At 36.1% G+C, this 23,378-nt stretch overlaps 2 protein-coding genes across 2 annotated transcripts; both read right to left on the bottom strand.

Moving 5' to 3' along the window:
* Positions 1-3,800: 3,800 nt before the first annotated feature.
* On the bottom strand, positions 3,801-9,957 carry LOC111391519 (trihelix transcription factor ASIL2-like). Its single transcript, XM_023016750.1, has 2 exons — positions 8,762-9,957; positions 3,801-4,148 (listed from the first exon to the last, which is right to left on the bottom strand). The coding sequence occupies exons 1-2, from the start codon at positions 9,867-9,869 to the stop codon at positions 4,138-4,140; spliced, it is 1,119 nt and encodes a 372-aa protein (XP_022872518.1). The 5' UTR covers positions 9,870-9,957; the 3' UTR covers positions 3,801-4,137.
* Positions 9,958-13,583: 3,626 nt separating this feature from the next.
* Positions 13,584-15,957, bottom strand: LOC111391515. Its single transcript, XM_023016747.1, has 6 exons — positions 15,474-15,957; positions 15,241-15,300; positions 14,996-15,129; positions 14,615-14,872; positions 13,883-14,087; positions 13,584-13,819 (listed from the first exon to the last, which is right to left on the bottom strand). Exons 1-6 carry the CDS (start codon positions 15,955-15,957, stop codon positions 13,584-13,586), a joined length of 1,377 nt encoding a protein of 458 aa, XP_022872515.1.
* Positions 15,958-23,378: the final 7,421 nt, after the last annotated feature.

Genomic DNA, 23,378 nt, shown 5'->3' on the forward strand with positions numbered 1-23,378 from the left:
GTTTGGTCGAATTCTCCTATTATATTCAATTTACTCCTCTCGAGTTCCCATTGAGCCTATTTAACTACTTCAAATCTATATCTCTATACGAATCAAACTTAGTTAAACGAAATAAAAGTTTTAAGAATTTAATTATACCCATAGTAATTAATATAGATATCTCTACACGTTATATTAATTTATCGAATTTTAATATATGATCTAAACAAAGAATCCGCATCTCTACGTAATTATTATTCACGAAATCATTGAATAATTGGCCATAAAATTCAAAGCATTGAGAACATGATTAAAATCCACATATATAATTATAACGAACAAAAATCTCAAATAAAAGAAATAAAGGTTCCCAAATAGATTATATTGTTCGTCAAAAATTAAATTTAGCTGCTCATAGTAATGAAAGAAAAACAATTAGTTATTATGGAAGATATCATTTGGTTTTGAGTAAGAATATAGAATAAGAAATCAATCTTGCACCAATATCTTATTCCTCTTCCAATTTATGCTTCAAAACTTGGATTGTTTGATGTTTTTCTCTCTTGAATTCGACCTTTCAACCTCCAATTGCATGTGTTTTCCTCCTAATGAGTAGATTCAATCCTTGATCTTTTGCCCCCTTAAATTCTCTCTCCATTCTCCAATGTTTAGGTGTTTTATGCATAAAAGAGGCTCCCCCATGTGTATAGGACGTTTTGGTACTTATATGGCTCCAATTTAGGTCAAAGATATCATCCAATATCATTCCAAGTTAAATTTGAATCGTATAAGGAAACTTGGGATTCGGTCAAACTTTTATACTACCGCATAGTACATTATCATGCTATTGCATAGATCACTTTTTGGACTCTAGATTTTTCCCTACAGCCATGGATGTGACCGTATGATTTTATAACTATGCAACAGCATATTTATAAGTTTTTACCTTCAGACAGCTTTTAGTATTTTTGTCATATCGTCCTCTCTCGATATCCAATTGAGATGATTTAAAGTGTGTTGGAAAGCGAACTCAAAGAGCTACAATTATTCTAGAAATAGTATTTCTCCAATTCAAAATTTTTCTAACCAAAAAATGAGTATCAAATTGAGGCTAAAAATTCGGAACATAAATTTTTTTGGGCGAAAGGTTCATTTGTGAGAATATTTCGACTCTATTTCACTCCTTGGACTTCTTTCCTCATCTGATTGACTCCTAACACTCTCGAATCTCCATTGTAAATTTTGACACAACTTTTGAGTATTCATATTTTGGTCCTAGAACTTTGGATCTTGCTCTTTTCCAGGTTTTCCTTTGTTTCTTCCCTTTTTTGTACCATCATTAAATTTTACCTATTCAATCCCAAATGTAACAATTTAGATCATAATTCATCTGATAAGCAATTAAATATCACCGTTCTAAGGCTTGGATAAGTGTATAAACAGTTATCACATACTCATGTGGGGAGATCCAATTACCTTTTTCCATAGAAGAGTTGCAAATAAACCCTTTATTACCTGTATTCGTTCTTGTAAAAAAAAAAAAAAAAAAAAAAAAAAAAAAAAAAAACAAAGAAATTCAAAAAAAAAAAAAAAAAAACAAATCCAGAGTTATAATGAAATCAAAAACTACTTTTCATTAGCTGGATTCCAATCACCGCTTGTTTGAAATATATGGTTGATATATATGAGTTTGCCGAACCAAAATATGAACCTTAGGGCATCTAAGATTTGTGGGAGGAGGACCTAATTTATGCTGTGCTTCATAAAGAAAATGTATGTTTAATTTTGTTTATTAACTACAATATTCTGTTTTATAGCTCATGTTGCTGTTAAAAGTGATGTGGTAGTTTTTTATTAACTTTTAACGTGGTACTTTTAATTAACTACAACATTCTATTTTATAGCTCACATTGATGTTAAAAGCAGGGAATAATCGTGAGCACAAGTTGAACCAAACTTAAATTGTGCGTCCTTTACAGTAATGTCATTTATCTACCACTTGCTAAATGATGACAAGTTTTCATTTGTGGGTGATGCATCAATTCTTCAGAATTATCAGAATGGTGATTTCATATATACATCGAAGAAAATTGATTTATGAACTTTTTACATTTTCTTTCAAGAAGTATCCTGCAAAATCATTGAAGCCACCTATGAAAGTAATATCTAGCTCAACAATATTCCTTTCTTTGTTGTTAGAGAAGTATTCTGAAAAAATTGGAGGATAAGCTTAGACATACATGTTCGTATAGTTCCACATAAGACGATAGAACATTAGTATGAAAGATCGGACAACCATATTTTTGAGGTGTATTCAATTTGGAATTTATTGGCTCTTTTAGGTCTCTGTCTTTTGTAAAATTTAATGAACTTTTATTTATTCATCTTTTAGATAATCAATTAAGGTATTTCATAGACTTCTACGGCTCTCATTTAGAAATAGAAACTAAATTCACAAAATAATATATCACATTTCGATACCCTTTAGAGGGGAAAAAAAATTGAAATCTATAATATTCAGTACTATCAATATATCTAAATCTGAACGAAGTTATTAAATTAAACAAATAATCAAAATATAAAAATTTAATTATAAATTAATCTATTTTTATAAAAATATATAATTCTAATTAAAATTCCTTTTTTCATAGAAAATTGAACGAAACAATGAAAAGAGAACAGACAGAAAAATCTTATAAGCACTCTTTATTACATATTAATATTTCTTTCGTAGAAAAAAGTAGAAATGATAAAAAGAAAAGAGAGAAAAATGGATGAGAATATTAAAAGAAAATAATATTAACATGTTGAAGAGAGTGAAAAATATCTATATGATGGTTCTAGAGTTCGTAAAATGAAAGAGGAAAGAAAAATATTGAAAAAGGAGAAAAATTATAGACTAAAGCACATTTTTTTGTCTTTTTTTATTTTTTTTTTTATTTTTGGTTGCGGGGAAGGGGGTTGAAGTCATCGTGGATGCGAAAAAATTGAGAACTCTTAGAGAATAAAATACTAAGTACTTCTTATCACTATTTAATTGACATATATATTAAACTAGGAATCATTTTCTAACTGGAGCCTAAACATGAAAAAATGTACAATTTCTTGTATAAATAAGGATGGAGAAAACAAACTTCGAAATTTTGCATAGATATTTTCTTTTTATAGGTTAGTAAGAGAAGAATTTTACAAAAACAAATTATTAAAAGTCAATCACATTTTGAATCTTTGTCTCTATTTATAAAAGCTCCTACAAAATTGGCAACCGACATGCCAAGGGTTCTCCCAATGTTAACCCCCAACTTCAGAAAATCCGAACTTGCAAAATACAATTTACCATAGTTGCTATCTTGAGGTTTCTCCCAATTTTTCCCATTTGTACATTTGCTTCACCTTAACTATTATTTAAACAAGATAAATTTTATGAATCTTGTTTTTACCACTACGAAAAGAAAAAGGAAATTGGCAACCTTGATTACCAATGAAATTATTGCTGAATAATAATTTTCTCAATAAAATAATATTACGCATGAACCCATAATTTTTAGATACTTTTTAAGCACATAATCTCCAAAAATATCACTTTCCACAAAATGTATTATCACATCAAACAGACCCTAAATAAATCTGCACGTGAATATTATTCGAACATGCATCTTAATAGCTGATTAGACGTGTAAACCTCAGCCGTGCCGCAGCCCGATTTACACATCTACGCTGATCCTCTTTACACTCTAGGTTCTTCAGTTCTCGATCCCCAACGATACAGAATTCAAATAAGAAAAAAAACTTATCTTCAACCTGTAATAAGAACTTGCAAGCATTAAAAGGGTGGAGTTCCATGAAGGATCACTTTCTATTCTTAATGAGCTCCAGTTCAAAGAAGAAAACCAAGAGAATGGATGAAGGTTGGAACAAAAAGTATAAACCAAGATTTACAAATTACAAATTATTAAATTAATGATTAGTTGTCTCAAGAAAGCCAGATAGAGAGAAACTACACTAGGCAACATGTTCATCCCAAGATATATGGCACTAGAGCAACCAAGCTTCAAGCCGAAGTATCTACGGTAATAATCTAAATTACCAAGAACTGCATGTATATTCCAAGCTAACTGAAATCTACTGGTAATTTCCAAAATGATCAGTCGGGGATTGTCAGACTGTACCTGTCACATTTACACAAGTATTTGTTAGGCAAGAAATACAAGTTCAAAAGTAAAACCAAAAGATAGACGAAAATTATCAAGAGTACAAGAATGCAAATCCTAGTAAAACATATATGTTTTGAGTTCAATCGGTTCAGAAAATAAGCTAAACCAAAGAACAAAATAAGCATCCCTCATGAAAGATATGAGACTAAACTTATTTGCAGCAAAATGGGATATAGAGTAGTCAGTAGCAAGCAAGTGTACATTGCTCATTGCAAGGGTCTTTCAAAGCCTAAGCCATACAGCTTTTTCAAACAATAACGACAGAAGAGAAAGATTAAGCCTAACGGCCTATTGTTACAATGGAGAGAAGAACTTATGATTAGCTTTTCAGGCTTTTTATTCTTCAAAAATATTTGAACTTCATTATTCATTTTTCATTAAGTTACAATCATAATAGTGATAACAAGAGCAAAATTTAGCATTGCATCATTAACAGACAACCAGAAGAACTCTATGGTCAATGGCATAGGAGCCCCATGGGAGGTTAATTAAAAATCACTAACAGGTAAATAACGATTACAGGTAAGAACATTGAATAAAATTTTAAGATGAATCCTCTGCAATCAAAGCTTGAATTGGTATTTGGAATGTTTACTACTCTTAGTTGAAAGTCCAAGCTGTGCATAAATGAAAATCAGGAGCAGCTGCCAAATAAATTTGAATCCAGAGTCTGAATAAGAAAATGCAGTTCAATTCTCAACTAATAACATGCTTGATAAACATTTAGAAAAAAGACTTCACACATCTCTGACAGCACGAAGTTCATTAGGCATCTTCATATTCCATCATTCCATCAAGTGCTTGTTTGGCAAAGCTTAAATTATAGTTTAAGGTGGCCATTGACATTTCGAAAGAACCACCACCTTTCCCACTTATTATCCACATATTCTGAGTGACCCACATCTTATTAGTACTTAAAAGCACTACCATAGCCAACCTTAGCTGTCTAAGATAAAGTATTCATGGTCATAACTGTGCAATGTGCATTGATGCATTGTTCTACAGCTCCTGCTTCGAAGTAGCATGTAAATAAAGTTTAACTACACATGTAGATCGAATTGGTTGCCTATATTAAAACCAATCTACTAAATACACTTAAAACACTAGAATGCAGCAATAGCATCGAAAATCACAATAACTACTATTACTCCAAAGCCCAAATAAGACTACAAATAGGTTAGCAAAGAATGCTTGAGCCCAATCTACCACCTGTGACAAATATGTGGCGAATCTCATGCTGTAGGGCCGTTGGCATGGTTAATGAAACAAAAAACACATACTCTGGTGTCTACTAACGTGGAAAATCAGAACAAAAAATTGACATTACCCCACTTTCCACGAGAGACTTCATATAATGGAGGTTGCAATCACATTTGAAGCCAAATCCAAGTCCATGCAGTGTTAAAAAGAGATTTTTGTAGGTTTATTTTGGGTGGTTCATGTTGCTAAAATGGTGTGGAGAAGATTACTCAGAAGAGGCTTTGGATGGGAAACTGATAATTAGTGGTTTGGAGCAAAAACCATTAAAAATTATATAGAACAATGACATTCAAAGAGAGAAGTCAATGAGAATACATGCTCAAATATATTTTAAGCATAAGTAAGTTTTATACATAGATATATATATATGGACACACAAACGCACTTATATAAAGCCAATGTTTGGCGTGTCTTCTGTTAATGTGTGTGAATATCTATAGAATGCGTGAAATTGTATTTAATGAACCTTAAAAAAGGCCATTTCGAACAAAATTAATCAGTCAAACTAAACTCACGTGAACCTTAAATTACCCTCGACAAGACAACAAAGCATACAAAGCTAACTTGGCAAGCGGCAGGAGTTAGAAATAGAAAATTAGTAATACGTTTGAGGTTCCTAGTAACTGACAGGACACGAGCCAAATACCAAAATAAAAAATCTCGCAAGTATATTTTCTGCAATTCAGCATGTTTCATCTTTATATAGAAGCAATTTCAGAGAACAATGGCCTGAACGCAGGGTCCCTCACTCCCCATCCCACCCCCTCACCCTAGCCATCCTACTTAGTAGGTAGTTACACAGGGATTCGTAACTCGCAGTTCCATCTATAATTTCCAGAACTCATGTCGTCATCTTATTCAGTCAAAAACCATCAGGTGTTGCAGTTTTGGAATGAAATATATCCAATATATTCACATAATAACTATACAGAAGTGGACATGATAGAAAATAATTGCAGAGATAACTACCACCTTTAAATGCATGAACCTAACAGAGAGGGACATGCTGTGAACCCCAAGTTCATCTCAAAACAACCAAAAATAATATTGAAAGAATTAGCACAAAAAGAGAAACTTAAAAGGAAATTTTTCTAACGAATCACTTTTTGTTGGGATAAAATGAAGTTTGTCTCCCAATTCAAAAATTTGATTAAACACGGACATTCAGTCATGCAAAATGAATGTAGTGCCCTTTTTATTAAATGTCATTTAGTCAATCTACGCAATGTTGATAAAGAAGACAACAGTGTCTAAGTGGACTAGAAAAGTCACTTTGCCTAGTTTGACGAGAATACCTAGGTGGTTCAAAATTCAAGCGAAAAGGAAGTGGAAGAATTTGGTAAAATTCATTCAGTAATTAAACTCCTTCATTCTTGGACCTCATTTCTTAATATTGTGACTTTTCCATGCTCTAAGCCAATTTTCTCACTTGTAATATGTGGTTCTAAACAAATTCCTGAATAACAAGCCTAAGTGCCAACAGAGGCACTTGCTCAGATGAGAGTGGAGTTCCTTCATATCAATCTCGGTCGGTGACGCACAACTTTTCCCTCCTATATGTCATCTCTCCTCTCTAGCTTCTGATTGAGCACAATTTGCTTCGAATCTCGATAAAACTACTCAGAATCAATTGGCAAGAAGTCAACAATCACATGAATTGCTTAAACGCTACATTAGGATTTGATAAAGGAAATGGTCGTGATTTTGAACCATGCTCACAAGGAAGGAAAAGCGAGCTGTTTACACTTCATCCTGGATGAGATTGGAGATTTTCTTGAGAATAGTGATGACCTTTCTTATTATTACATACATTTACATCCTTTTCGGAGAGAAAAGATTCGAACGGTTTCTCCCTCATTCTAATATTTGATTCTTGTCCAGAAGAATGTGCCCGTTGGAGTACAAATAACATAAAGAAATATAACCAACTTTTATTGAAACATAAAGAAATATAACCAACTTTTATTGAAAAAGCAACCACAAAGATTCAGGAAAAAAATCAGGGAGCAGATCTGCAAGGTCCCAAATAAATTGGCTTATTCAAAAAAGGTCTTGTTCTTTAGAAGCTTCCTCCGTTGTATTGTCAGCCTACCTATGGGAATGCTCGAATTACACAACAATGCTCAGTTTTAACCAATCATATGAAAAAGAAAATATATGCAAGAGATACTGTTTCATAGAAAGGCCAACAAAGCTTACAGTTAGACCCAGACGGCCGCTGGAAACCTTCATCCAGGCAGTGACCAAAATACAGCACAGACAGGGGGCTACATTAGAGAGAAGGAATGAACACTGTCTGCACTCAACAATGCTAGGTGAGAATCAGGCAGCCAAACACTGCCTGAAGGAAGACATGTCTTAAACGGGTGTTCTATAATCTAGATGGAACATTCTAGACAGGCTGAGCTGAAACTCACGCAATGCATGCAGGGATGGAAGGTGCGAACTGCCTGCACCAGATTTTGTTAGAGAATTCTAGCACCTAGTTGGTTGATTATATTATGTATATAGACGTGGGAATTTTGTATATGTCTACAAAAAAATGCAGACCGTTGTATCAAATGAATCCTAACCGTTCATTCTAGATGGATAATTTGCTATCTGAGTTACAAGTTGTAAGGAGTTACATGTAAACTCAAGCATTTTCTCAAACTCTCATTCTCTCGAAATATTTCTTGCTTTAGTTGATTTTTGGGTTGTAGCAATACTTCACTATTACGCTGGACGCCGGTAACAAAGGCTGCCTTAGCATGTAACTGTGATAGTCAGAAAACTGTAAGATTTCAAGGCCACATGGCGCTTGAAATTCGAAAATGCTGATTTTAATTGGGCTATAACTGGAATTTTTAATCAATTTCTGATTTAGTTAACATCTCAACCTTGCAAAGATATTATGAAAATCATCTCATTCCGGCAACATTCCATGCCAAGGGCATTGTGAAGCAGAAGAAAAGGCAGTGATGCACGTTCAAAGCCACAACCCAGTAAAACTTATTGCACAAGAATGAAAGTCAAGACAAACCCTTAGATCATGAGTTATCAGTTATTAATTGCTGGGCACATAATTTGAGCATCGTAGCGAAACAAAGGGCAATGCATATATCAGAAATATGCGTTCGAACTTCATCAAAAAGTCAAAACATGCTGGGCGTTCCTACTCATAAAGTAATTTGCAATTGGCACCACTAAATCAACATTCACAGAAGGTCGTAAAAGTGTTCATATATTTATATAAGCATCCCTTAATCAGTTGATCACATATAAGCATCAATATAAAAACCGAACATATCATCGCCTTTAAGACTCACTATTTCGTGAATGGTTCTTCATGCGCTTCAGTTTCTCAACCTGAACCTGGGAATCCATGAAAAGTTTCATTCTCTGAATCTCCAAATCCTTGACAAACTGCATTCTTTGCTTCTCCAACTCCACCATCTGCCTCTGCTTGGCCGACTCCACTTTCTCGTATATATCCCCTAGCCTCGATAATGCCTTGGCTAACCTCCTATAACCATCGCCTACCGACCCGTCCCCCTCCTCAACCAACCTCCGCTTTTTCCTCTCCACAACCGGCAGCTGCCTCAGCCATGTTTCATCCTCATCCTCTTCATCTTCCTCTTCCTCCCCTTCTTTGGCCTCAACTGCTGCTGCAGCTGCGGCCATCACAGAGAAATTCCTCTCTGTCAAATTCCCATTCCCGGGCCGCTTTGACCTTGGGCCCACCGGCACCGACCATGGGACCTTGGGTAGATGAGTAATCGACTCCGGCGATCTTTTCCGGTAGTGGGTCATCTTTTTATTCGCCGGCGGCGGCGAGGTAGAAACTTCCGGCGATAGAGAAACTCTTCGACGGAGGTTTTTCTTATGGCCATTGCTAGGGACACTATTAGCCTTCGAGAAGGTATCACCGATGAGGGAGTCGAGGCTGTCGAAGTGAGGCCACGTGGAGGCGTATCGGCCGTTAGATTGAACGACCTTAGTCTTCTCGATCTTGTACTTCTTCTTGACGGTGTCGACGCGATTCTTGCACTGGACGTCGGTGCGGTGGAGCTTCTTGGTGTGGGCGTGGAGGGCGTTGACGGCGTCGGCAACCTCCTGCCAGTGCTTCTGCCGGAGATTCCCACGGTTTAGCTCCAGGAAGTGGGACCCCCAGGCCTCAATCAGCGTCCGAGTCGCCTCTTCCGACCAGCAATCCTCCCTGACGGGAAACGTCGGGGTCCGGGTCGAAGTGTAACCCTCCGATTTCGGAGTCTCCGATAAAGACTCTGTTTTTGTAGTGACTGGCAGGGGATGAGATAGAGGCGCTCCGCCGTTCTCGTCGTCAGACATCGAAGCGGTGGGGAGATGGAGAGAAGGGGAATGGTTGGGGGAGGTGGTGGTGGAGAGCGTAGGCGAAGCGGTGGAGGAACGTGACATGTGAGTCAGTCAGTAGGTGTGCCGACGAAGGGTATTTTGGAAAGAAAATTTTGGGCTTCGAAAAATTTAAACGGGTTTTTGAGTCACTGAAGACGGAAATTATAATTTATTTTTAAATTTATTTATAATAATTTTCGTGGGGTCTTCTGTTCCTGTCCGACCCGGGAAAAGTGGAGTTGGGATTTTGGAGGGAAGTATCCAAATCGAATTTCATTCTGTATTTTACACTCATAGTAGAATAGTAGTGATGAAGCAGTAAGGTTTAACACATAAGTTATGCCACTTTGACAGAAACTAGTTGACACATTAATATTTTAGTCATTTTAGTCATTCTGTTTATCAGTTAAAAATATTGACAATAAAAAGAATTTATTTTAATAAAAAATTTGTGATATTGTTGAACAAGTCATTAGTTTAGAATTCAGTATGCATAAAGTGCCAAGTAGGAACCTTTATCATATAATTCGATGTGCTTCTCTAGCTATTTTCTTAAAAAAATAAAAATTGTGGAAATATGGAGAATGTATGAATTATACATGAGACGAGAAATTAGTATGTATTTTATCAATATGGAGTGACAAGTGAACTCAATAAAATGGTGCCATATGTCCCCTTGGATATTCAAACTAGCCAAAACATGCAGCAAAGCCTTTTTAGTAATATAATGACACATATCGTCACGGATCTTTGAATGATATTGACCAAACTTTCAATAAGTCCAAACATACATCAATGTTCGATTTAAACTAAGTACTATTGTCATACCACTATATGGGAGTGATTTGTAATACCAAATCCCGAAGTAGTGTCATCTAATGCCTTGGATCCTCATAAAAGACATAATAGAGCATGCCTCACCATGAATGTAATGAAGTCATTGTTGTTGGGGTACGGCTAATCCCACCTTGGATCCTTGAAATAATCGAAGTGAGATACCATAAGGCGAGCAAATCAACCCACCAAGTGAAACCAATAGATGAGTGCCATGCATAACACTCGTCTCATTATCCGATGAATAGGGGAGCCATATGCACTCAACTTGATTTGATATTCAAAAAATTGGAAGCACGTCATGCAAAGATTTTTTTGGAAGAGGTGCCTGTAGATGTTTCATAGGCTCTTTTTCTTTACAAGCTAACAAACATGTCTTAACTACACACATCGCCCATATATTTCAAGCGCAAGTTTGTACCTAATCATTCATAAGGCAAAATTTCGGCAACTTCTAAAGTGGTTTTAAGTTCCAAGTATGCAATAATTTTTTACTTAGCAAAAACTATGTTCAATTTATCTTTCCACCCCTTGTTTGATCAATCAAGCATCCTAACTTGTGTTCTTCGTATGTGGATATGCATAGGTGGACAACAATTTGACGCTAATCCAATTGTTTTCTATGCAAAAAATAAAGAAATTTCATGACCTATTATTTGATAAAAATCCTTTTAAGCATTTTTTTCAAATTGCATGTAAACAAACTTCGTTAGATTTTACTTGAATTATTTCTTCATGTAAGGGTTCTTTTCACACAAGCTCAAAGAAACAAGAAATAAACCACAACCACGGTGTGAGAAAAGTAAAAGGAACACCATAAATTGTTTACTCGGAACACCATAAATTGTTTACCCAGTTTGACAATCGCCTAATCTGGGAGGCTCAGAGATTAACCCGATTATTAAGCACACAAAAACCTTCCAAAAGAGAGTATAGATGTCATCGATCTACTCACAAATCTCTTAAATCACAAGACCTAATCAAAACACAAGCAAGAATTTCTTGCAACTTCTACAGATTCAAAATTAACCACTATTTCGAGCCTGATTACTATAGCAACACAAATCACATAGATTGACCCACTATTTTTGGCTAGAAACTCATAAGAAATCAAAGATCGAAGAAACCAAAAGAAGACTAGATGTCCAGAGAAGAGAGACTCAAAAAGCCTAGAGTCAAAGAGAAAATGAAAAGTGACCTCAACCATTCCAGCCCCCAAAAGTCTCATAGGGGAGAGGTTTAATCTCAGCCGTCGGTGGAATCCAACGGTCCAGCATTGACTTAAAGAAGCACAATCCAAGTGAAAATATTAGAGCCAATCAGGGTTGCTATGTGGACGTCCATCCGGATTAGCATCCATAAAAGAGTTGCATTTTTTAGAAACACGACTTATACTTTACATTCTTCACCTTAGTTCTCACAAAATCTAACTCTCTTTGGTTGCTTAAGTGTGCTTAATTGACTAATCTTACATCATTGTCCATGTACCTGTAAAAGAATTAACTTGCATCAATATTCTGTAAGGATAAACATGTCTTAAACTTACTTACAGATACTATTTTAGTCCCCATGCTGGATGAATTTTTATTTGGGTAAATTTTAATCAGATATACTTCACCTGTAGACAGTTTTTCTCTAATGAAGTGATACTTCACCTTAATATTTTTGGACCATTCATGATACACGGGATTTTTACTAAGTAATAAAGCACTTTGATTGTCAATAAAAATTGTAAGAGTGTCATACAGGAAGTTCAATTATTTTAACTAGATGCATTCTTTTACAGCTTCAGTTATAGTAATATACTCAGCCTCTATACTAGATAAGGTTACTATAGACTGTAACTGAGATTTTCATGTTATGCAATTGTCGTGAAGTGTAAAAAAAATAAGATGTAGAGGATTTTCTTTGATCTTTATCACCAGCAAAGTCAGCATCTGCGTATCCTTTTAAAGTCAAATTATTTGATCTTTTTTATATTCTAAGCTTAGATTTAATATCCCATTAATGTATCTTAACAACCACTTTAATGCTGCCTAATGTGCTTTCCTTGGGTTGGACAAAAATCTACTTAAAAAACCTATTGCATAAGAAAGGTCAGGTCTGGTGGTTATTATAGAAAACATAACAGATCCTATGGCATTGGCATATAGGATGTTTTCCATCATTTTCATTTCCTCTTGTGTTTTTGAGGAATGTTTAGTTGAAAGATTCATATGAGCAGCCAAGGGAACATTTACAGATTTAGATTTTTTCATGCCATATTTAGTTACTACTTTGTTCAGATATGATTGCTAAGTGAGTGTTAATCTATTCTCAGATCTATCCCTCTTAATAACCATTCCTAAAATCTTTTTGACATTTCCCAAATCCTTCATATCAAAATCTAATTTTAAAAAATCTTTTAGTCTTAAAATTTCAGTCTTGCTTGAGCTAGTTATAAGCGTATCATCAACGTATAACAATAAGTAAACTTCACGTTCACTCTTAGCATTGTTATAGTACAAGCAAGCAACATACTTACTTCTTTTAAAACCAATTTTGATAACATATGAATTAAACCTTTCGCACCACTGTCTGGGACTTGTTTAAGTCGATACAATGATTTTTGCAACTTATACACATAATCAGTTTTATCCTTCACCTCAAGATCTTGAGGCTAAACCATGTAAATATCTTCATCCAGTTCACCATGTAAGAAGGCTGTTCTTACATCCAACTATTCAAGCTCCCAATTGAAATGAGCCACTAATGCTAGGATCAGCCTAATGGTCTTGTATTTTATTATAGGTGAAAAAATTTCATTGTATTCTATTCCTTTTCGGTTAAACCCCTTGGCTACAAGTCTAGTCTTATACCTTAAAGGATCTGTAGGATTGTTCCCCTCTTTTAATTTGTAAATCTATTTACATTGGACAATCATATGATTCTTAGGTTTTACGACTAGTTTCCAAGTTTATTTTCATTTAGAGATTGCATTTCTTCTTCCATAACCCTTTTCCAATTCCCAGATTTTAGTCCTCTGACTATTTCTTCATAAGAAGTAGGTTCAACTTGTTCTATACTTTCACCGGACATTAAGTCAAAATCTATACAACTCCATGATTCATATCTAGGGTTGGGTTTCACCTGCCTTTCCCTCTTCCTTACTAATTGATAGTCCTGAAGAGAAGTATCCTCTATAAAATCAACTTAATTTTCATATTCAGTTTGAGTCTAAGGTTGGAATTCTCCAACTTCACCTTCTTTAGGTTCTCCTTCATCTTTTTGAGGTGTGAGAATATTAGTTTCAATACTATCAAGTTGAGTATTACTTAATCTAGTCAGCTTCACCTCATTTTTAGCTATATTGTTATTAGGTTCTGCTGAAGTATTAGTTTTGCGTTTTAAACATGGCATCTCAAATTCATTAAACTTCACGTTTCTACTGTTAATGATCTTTATGCCCTATACCCATAATACCCATAGTCTATAGCCTTTTACACCTTCAGGATAACCCAACATGATACATTTTGTTACCCTAGATCTAACTTTTCTTCAATTTGTGCATAAGCAGCACATCCAAATATCTTGATATTGGAGAGGTCTAGTTGTTTGCTTGTCCATAATTCCTGAGGTGTTGTAAATCAATGAAACTGGAAAGGAGATATGTTAATCGAATATAATTGTACACACTGCTTCAGCCCAAAACCCTTTTGCAACTCTTGAACTGATCAGCATGCATCTGATCTTATTCATTAAGGCCTTGCTCATTTTTTTGCCACTACATTTTGTTGGAGAGTATTTTTAACAATCCTATGCCTCATAATTCCTTTCTGTTTGTGGAAATTTTCAAATTCAGAATTACAGAATTCAACACCATTGTCAGTCCTTAGAGTTTTTAATTTTTTATCCAGTTGGTTTTCAACCATTTTAAACCATATTCTGAATTTTTGAAAATTTTCTAACTTAGCATTTAAAGAAAAGACCCATACCTTTCTATAATAGTCATCAACAATAGATAAGAAATATCTATTGTCTCCGAAAGTGGGGTGACTTTCAGGCCTCCATACGTTAGCAATGACATAGTCTAAGGGTTTCTTGTTAACATGTGGACCTGTTTCAAAGCTCACTCTGTGAGAGTTCCCAAAAACACAGTTTTTACATAACTCCAGTATTTCAACTAAATCTTTTCCAAGTAACTTTTGATTACTTAAAGATTTTAACCCTTTATTCCCAATATGTCCCATTGTCTTATACCACAATTCAGTTTTATTTTCAGTAATAGTGGGGACAATGGAATCAAGGATACTAATAGTTTTACCTTCAAGGTAGTAAAACCCATTTCTTTTTTATCCTTTCATTATTTTTCGTACCTTGTTGTCAAACATGAAGATATGTCCCTCATCTTCAAGAATCCTTAAGGATATCAAGTTTCTTTTCAGATTAGGAATATATCTTACATTCAAGATTGGCATGGCAGTGCCATCATGCATTTTTATGGCAATGTCTTCAATTCCAACAACAGTGTATGAGTTATTATCCCACATATACACTTTCCTAGGTTCTATTTCTTTATAGTTATAGAACCAGGATTTTATAAGGTAAGTGTGAAAAGTACATCCAGAATATATTATCCAATCTTTATTGACTTCTTCACTTGAGACAATCATAACAGAGACTATCAGCACCAAATTCCATAGTGTTATTTTTTAATTCCCCATTATTCAGCTCTCTTTGTTTCCTTTTTGGTTTAAAGCAATCTCTTTTGAAGTGTCCCAATTTTTTGCAATTGTAGCACTTCTTATTGCTCTTGTCTCTAGACTCTAATCTACTTTTGGATTTCCATTTTACCTTCTTTGTGGGAAAATTGTTCTCTCTTTTCAGTTCTTCCTCTTACAAACATGCTCTCATCTCTAGGATTAGATTTAGATTCATTTTTAACTTCTAACTCCCTAGATCTCAGAGCATCAATGACTATAGTTTGTGTTAGTTTATCCCTTGAGTATTTTATTGCATTTCTGACGTCTTTATTTAAGTCAGGTAATGAATTTAGTAGGATTAAAGCAAGGTCTTCGTCATCAAATTTTTTCTCATTATGTACAAAGCTTTTCACTATGATAATAAATTCACTTAAATTTAACTCCAGTTCTTTCCCAGAGTCCATCCTCAAGCTAAACAGCTTTTCCAAGAGAAAAATTTTGTTTAGTAGTGTTTTAGTTAAGAGCATAGTATCAAAGACAATCCATAGGGCTCTAGCAATTTTGACTTCATCAACTTGTCTCACAATATTAACAGACAAATGTAGAATTATGGAATTATAAGAAATTTCATTCATGTCTTCAATTAAATTTAGTTTTGCCTTAAGTTCACTAGAAAAATTTCAGGATCGTCAAGGGCCTTAGTGACCCTCTATTGAACCAGAATGACTCTCATTTTCTACTTCCATGTTAAGTAATTCCCCTTTCCATCGAAATTTGATAATTCGACATTCAAACCGGTTTTGTAAAATGGTGGCCAATACTCATGGACATAGTGTAATTTTGAATTAAAGATCAATTAATGAGCTGAAACGGTTTTGAAAAAATTTCAGAGATTCAAAGCAAATATAAATGAACCAAATTGAAATAAGAGCAATAATATTTGATACAGAGTGAGTTATCCTTGTAATCAAGTAATTGCACCAAGTTATAGTCAAGAACTTAACTAACACCGTATACTCACAATGACAGAGATATGTAATTCAAGTCACAATATCCATATAAATATGTATTGCATGTATATGTCTTGTCTCAAATATCAAGAACAGAAATTACTATACGGAATCCCAAATATTAAAACGTCTCACCATATACAGTCTTTACCGTAAAAAAGAACACTAAGCTAGTCTCACTCTGAGGTCAAGAAACTCCTCTTATTATCAGGAGATCATAGTTATTGGCTTACCACATTTGACCAAGTTTTCCCTTCCAAACAACAAAACAAAAGAGAAAAAAAAATTAGATCATTCAATTTATTAAAAACGAGAACCTGATCAAACAAAAACGACCCAAAGTATTTTGTTCAGAAACTTGCACCCCTAGAAAAAAATCGGACCAAGAAAGTTTGACCACAAAGAATTTTTTTCGAAAAACTTGCACTCCCAGTGAGCTTGAAGGCTTCGATACCAGTTGTAAAGGATCTTTTCACACAAGCTTAAAGAAAACAAGAAATAAACCACAACCACAATGCGAGAAAAGTAAAAAGAACAGCATAAATTATTCACCCAGTTCGACAATTGCCTAATATGGGGGCTTAGAGATTGGCTCGATTACTAAATACATGAAACCTTCCAAAAGAGAGTACAGATCTAGAAAATACAATCAGAACCAGACTAAATCATCGATCTACTCATAGATCTCTTAAATCACAAGACCTAACTAAAAACCCAACCAAGAACTTCTTGCAACTTCTACAGATTCAAAATCAGCCACTATTTTAAGCTTGATTACTGTAACAACACGAATCACACAAATTCACCCACTATTTTTGGCTAGAAACTCATAAGAAATCAAAGATCGAAGAAACCAAAAAACTGGAAATCCAGAGAAGAGAAACTCGAAAAGCCTAGAGTCAAAGAGAAAGTAAAAAGTCACCTCAACCGTTCCAGCCCCAAGAGTCTCATAGTGGGGATGTTTAATATCAGTCGTAGGTGGAATCCAACAGTCTAGCATCTATTTAAAGAAGCATAATCCAAGTGAAAATATTAGAGCCAATCAAGGGTCGTCACATGGCCGTCCATCCAAATTAGCATCCATAAAAGAGTTGTATTTTTTAGAAACACGAGTCATACTTTACACTTCATGTTTGTTAGGAAAGGAAAAATGGTTCAATACAGATTTATGACTAAGAAAACTAAAAGAAGGAAAAGTTTTCGATTTACATGTAATATTATTTTATGGAAGATTGTGTGATTGAAAATAGGAGAGAGAAAAATATAATGTAATGTAATTGAATTTAATGGAAGCCAAACGGAGGCTTAGTCTTATACAATATCACTTGTCAAAACACTAGACGTAGGACATAATTGGGCCAACGAAAAATTGAACATCAAGCCCATCTGTTTTGAATCCAACGTTATATAGGCTAAGCCAAGTTTATCCAAAAGGGAAAATTTTATATCTAAGATATTAAATATGATTCATATAAAAGTTAAGAAACATGGTTTAAAATTTCAAAAATCAAATAATAATTAAATTTTATTTATTCTATAAATAATTAAAAATATATTTTATTAAATAAATATATTAATGTCATATTTTTATATTATTTAGTCACAAATTATCGTATTAATTAATCACAAATTATTTCTCAATCACGAATAAAAAATTTTATAGGTCACACATTATTTCACGGTACAAATCAAAAAATTTATAGGTTTACAAATTATTTTCATAGTCACAAATCAAAAAAAATTATAAGTCACAAATTACAAATTTTATAAGTCATAATTCAAATTTTTGGGTCACATATTATTTATCGACCACAAGTTATTGATCATATATTATTTATTGATCACAAAGTATCAAATTTATTGATCACAATCTCAAATAATTGGTCACTTAACACTTTTAATTCCACCAGGTACACCCACCTAATCGAATCCACTATGGCACCAACGGAATGCAGCACCACCTTACCACCGTCGCCACCAAAACAATCCACCACGATTTGTGATCGCCTGCAGCACCATACCATCGTTATATCACCAGCATTACCTACACCTTGACCACCTCAACAACTATCATCACTGTTGCTGCCACCACCACCACCTTCAAACACATCTAAAAAATTCACCACCACACCTCTAAAGTCAAACAGGAGAGAAGATTTAAATCGTTGCCACTACCCCTCCTCACTACCATCACCACCTTCTCCTCCATAGTCAAACCACCACCATCTTCACCCAAAATCTGGTCGTCAAATTGGGATAAACACAACCAGAAAAATAAGTGATGTGGTGCAAAAGGAATTGGACTTCATGGTAAAGTGGGACCGACACAAGAAGAAATAATTTGGAGTTGTCCGTTTTTGACGAATTTGTAGTCTAATTTGGTTGGAAACAGGCTGAAAAGTTAAACTCAAAGGCTTTGCTTTGATGTAGGACCAATTCCGGGCAAATTCCTTCGTTTAGGCCTTTTTCCTTTTTTTGGTAATTCTTATTTTAAGTATATATCAATCAAATAAATTCGGATTTACATTCCGTTTGTTGGAAAAGTAATCCTGAAGATTAGGACTATCAATTTCCGTCATTATCTTGATTTTTCCATTTTTGGAAAAAAAATCTTTTTTTATTATTATTTAATTTCCGAATTTTATAGGGTTTTGCTATAAATACGTTGTAAGCCTCTTGAGGCCGCAGATTGATTTGAATAAAATAAAACTTTTCGTGAGTTTTCTTCTTTGTGAGATTTGTTCATCTCCCCTATAACTTTCGCTACGTCAATTGGTATCAGAGCGAGGTTCGTTCCTTCACCATGCCGTCAGAGAGACATCCAGCAGCCCGTGAAGCCCCAGTAGAGGAGGTGAATAGACATGATGAAATCACACAGTTACGTCAACAAGTGGAGTTGTTGAACCAGCAAATCGCTATACTCGCACCACAGCAACATGTGCCTGTAGCCCAACCACTTGAGGATTTCGAGGATGAAAATCCGTTTGCGCCTCTTGATCAACCAATAGATTTGCTAGTTCGACGGAGAGGAGGTGGCCTGGAGGAGAACAGGCGCTGGGAATCAGGATTCAAGGTTGATATTCCTGAGTTCCATGGTGGATTAAGTCCAGAAGAATTCCTGGATTGGGTGACTGCAGTAGAGGAGGTTCTTACTGGAAAACGTGTGCCTCTCGTTGCGACGAGATTTTGTGGATGAGCAGCGGCGTGGTGGCAGCAGACAGTAGTGACAAGATCCCGATTAGGGAAGGTTAAGATTACATCTTGGGATAAACTAAAGAAGCACATGAAGAGGCAATTTCTACCCTACAACTATGTTCGGACCATGTATGAGAGATTCCAGAATTTGCGTCAAGGCATGAAGGCGGTTGATGACTATACGATGGAATTTTACATGTTGATTACTAGGAATGAAGTGATGGAAACAGAGGAATGATTGGTGTCGCGATATGTAGGTGGTCTTCATCCCCAAATACAGGACACACTGAACATGTTTGATCCCGTGACAATTTCTGAGGCACATCAAAGTGCGATACAGATAGAGAAACAGCAGTCCAGATAGAATACAGGGACTTTCACCATAGGGGGTTCTTTCAGTAACCAATAGGAACAGGCAACACGTCCTGGTAATCCTAGCCAGGCTGGTTCTTCTAAGGCAGATCCTGTACAGCCGTCAGCGCGTCCTGGGGGAGGTATCCGTTGCTTCGCTTGCGGAGGTGTAGGTCATAGGCAATCTGAGTGTCCGAAAAATTTACGTAGAGTGCTCTTTGTTGATGGTGGGTATGGAGATTATAAGGTGGTGCCCGTATTTGATAATGGAGATGATGAGGAAGCAGCAGAAGAGGAGAAGTTAGTTGTTGGTGACATGGGGCAAGTATTGGTGGTGAGGCGGAGTTTTTTAACTCCTCTGGACAGCAAGAGTGACTAGTTGCGTAATAATATCTTCCAGTCCACGTGTACTATTGGGAGACGAATCTGCAAGTTTGTTATTGACTCTAGGAGTTGCGAGAATGTGGTTGCTGAGGAGATCGTTAAGAAGCTAGGTCTGTAGAGTGAAAAATCCTAAACCGTATAAATTGGCTTGGTTGAAGAGTAATAGTGATGTTGAGGTATCCCAGCATGCTCTAGTCAGCTTTTCCATTGGGCCTACCTACAAAGATCAAGTTTTGTGTGATGTGGTGGAGATGGATTCATGCCATTTGTTATTAGGGAGGCCTTGGCAGTTTGATCGACACTCGCTGCATGACGGATACACCAACACGTACACTTTTCTATCTAAGTGAAAGAAAATTGTGTTACTACCCGACAAGAGCCCAGTAAAAGTAGTTAGGGACAGTACCAACTTGTTAACCAAAACAAAATTTGAGATGGAGATGGCAAAATCTGGTGTAGTGTATGTGTTAGTAGGCAGGTCAGTCGATACTGAATAGGAGATTCCCCACAGAATTCGTCCATTGTTAGAAGAGTTTCAAGCTTCTAGAGGGACTGCCACCACTGCGGGATATTCAGCATCAGATTGATTTAGGACTGATGCTACTCTACCTAACCGGACGCATTACAAAATGAGTCCTACTGAACATAAAGAGTTGCACAGACAATTGGAAGAGCTTTTTGGCGAAGGAGCACATTAGAAAAAGTCTTTGTCATTGTGTTGTTCCAGCTCTCCTTACGCCAAAAAATGATGGCACGTGATGTATGTGCGTAGACAGTAGGACGATTAATAAGTTTACGATCCATTACTATTTTCCTATTCCTCGCTTGGATAATTTGCTAGATCGGCTTACCGGTGCTTGTGTGTTCAGTAAGCTCGATTTGAAGAGTGGTTACCATCAGATTCGTATCAAACCTGGGGATGAGTGGAAGACGGCCTTTAAGATAAGAGAAGGGTTGTTCGAGTGGTTAGTCATGCCATTCGGTCTTTCCAATGGACCTAGTACTTTTATGCGGGTTATAAATCAAGCTCTTCATCCATTTATCGGAAAATTCATTGTAGTTTACTTTGATGATATTCTGATTTATAGTGCTAACAATGATGATCACGTCCAGCACCTTCGAGAAGTTCTTTCAGTCCTTCGTAGGGATGAGTTTTACACTGCAGTGAAGAAGTGTAATTTTCTAACTGACCGTGTTGTATTCCTGGGTTATGTGGTGTCGAAGGAGGGGTTGGCAGTTGATACATCCAAAGTAGAGGCAATCAGCCAGTGGCCACAACCTAAGACTATTACAGAAGTGCGAAGTTTTCATGGCCTTGCTTCCTTTTATCGCAGGTTCATACCACATTTCAGTAGTATCATGGCGCCGATTACAAATTGTATGAAAAATGGTAAGTTTTAGTGGACTCCCGAGGCAGAGGCATCCCTTTAGTCGATTAAGTAGAAATTGACAACTGCCCCCAATTTTGGTGTTGCCTGATTTTACTCAGCCATTTGAGCTACATTGTGATGCTTCGAAGGTGGGAATTTATGGTGTGCTGAGCCAGAACAATCGTCCTGTTGCGTATTTCAATGAAAAAATCTTTGACCCTAAGTCTCGATATAGTACTTATGATGTGAAGTTTTATGCGATAGTTCAGGCGGTTCGACATCGGCATCATTATTTGTTCCAGAAGGAGTTCATTCTGTATACTAACCATGATGCCCTTAAACACCTTGGTACTCAAGAAAGGTGTCTGCCTGGCATGCTTCTTGGTTGCCTATTTGCAGCAATTTACTTTTGTAATTAAGCACAAAGCAGGTGCTCGTAACAAGGTGGCAGATGCATTGAGTAGGCGACAAACTCTTTTAACAGAATTGCGCGTGGAGGTCCCAGGTTTTGACTCTATTTCCGATTTATATGCTACTGATTCATACTTTTCACAGATTATTCGAAAGTTGCAGGAGGGTGTGCAGTCGGACTTTGTGTGGGTCGACGGGTTTTTTTTCCCGGAAATCAGTTATGTGTTCCTGATGGCAGTTTGCGACTTGAGATAATTCAAGAGTTGCATAATGAGGGCCACATGAGTCGTGATCGAACATTACAGCTTGTTATGGCTTCTTATTTTTGGCCTTCATTGCGCAAAGATGTTGGTAAGTTCGTAGAGCGTTGTCGAACATGTCATCTTGCTAAAGGGAAAGTGACGAATGCTGGTTTGTATATGCCCCTACCTATTTCAACCCAACCTTGGACAGACATCAGTATGGATTTCGTCTTGGGACTTCCCAGGACTCAGTGTGGATGTGATTCTATTTTTGTAGTGGTTGATCGTTTTTCCAAGATGGTCCATTTCATTCCCTGCAAGAAGACGACGGATGTTGTCAATGCGGCACTACTGTATTTTCATGAGGTCTATCGTCTATATGGTCTTCCTGTTTCTATTGTGTCTAATCGGGATACTCACTTCCTTAGTCACTTTTGGCTCAGCTTATGGCATTTGGTCAATACATGGTTGGATTTTAGCAGTGCATATCATCCTCAGACAGATGGTCAAACGGAGGTTGTAAACCATTCCTTGGGTGATTTGTTGCATTGTTTGGTTGGTGATCATGTCAAGTCTTGGGATCAAAAATTATGTCAAGTCGAATTTGCGTACAATCATGCAGTTAACCGAAGTACAGGCTTTAGTCCTTTTCAGGTGGTGTATGGTATTGTTCCTCGTAGTCCTCTTGACTTGGTTCCAGGTTCTATTGCTGTTAAAATGCATGGTAAAGCGGAGGATTTCATTCAACAATTGCAGCAAGTTCATTCACAGACTGTTGATCATTTGCAGTGGCTATTACTAAGTACAAACATGATGCGGATCTTAAACGTTGCCATGTTGAGTTTGAGGTTGGTGACTTTGTTTGGACGGTGTTGACAAAGGACCGTATTCCTGCTCATGAATATACCAAACTTGCTACAACAAAAATTGGTCCATTGGATATAATTGAGAAGATTAATCCGAATGCATATCGTTTAAAGCTGCCCAGTCATATTCGTACATCCGACGTTTTTAATGTCAAGCATCTGGTGCCATTTCATGGTGATAATTCTGATGATGACATTATTCCTCCGCTAGATTCGAGGGTGAATTT

The sequence above is a fragment of the Olea europaea genome, unplaced genomic scaffold (assembly GCF_002742605.1).
Source record: "Olea europaea var. sylvestris unplaced genomic scaffold, O_europaea_v1 scaffold798, whole genome shotgun sequence".
NCBI classification, from domain to species: Eukaryota; Viridiplantae; Streptophyta; class Magnoliopsida; order Lamiales; family Oleaceae; genus Olea; species Olea europaea.

Coding starts and splice junctions, on each gene's coding strand:
- LOC111391519 (XM_023016750.1), bottom strand. CDS start 9,869: ATGTCACGTTCCTCCACCGCTTCGCCTACGCTCTCCACCACCACCTCC.
- LOC111391515 (XM_023016747.1), bottom strand. CDS start 15,957: ATGAATGAAATTTCTTATAATTCCATAATTCTACATTTGTCTGTTAAT. Junction 15,301..15,473: donor ACAATTTTCCCACAAAGAAG/GTAAAATGGAAA, acceptor TGGTGCTGATAG/TCTCTGTTATGATTGTCTCA. Junction 13,820..13,882: donor TGAAGGAGAACCTAAAGAAG/GTGAAGTTGGAG, acceptor TTGATTTTATAG/AGGATACTTCTCTTCAGGAC.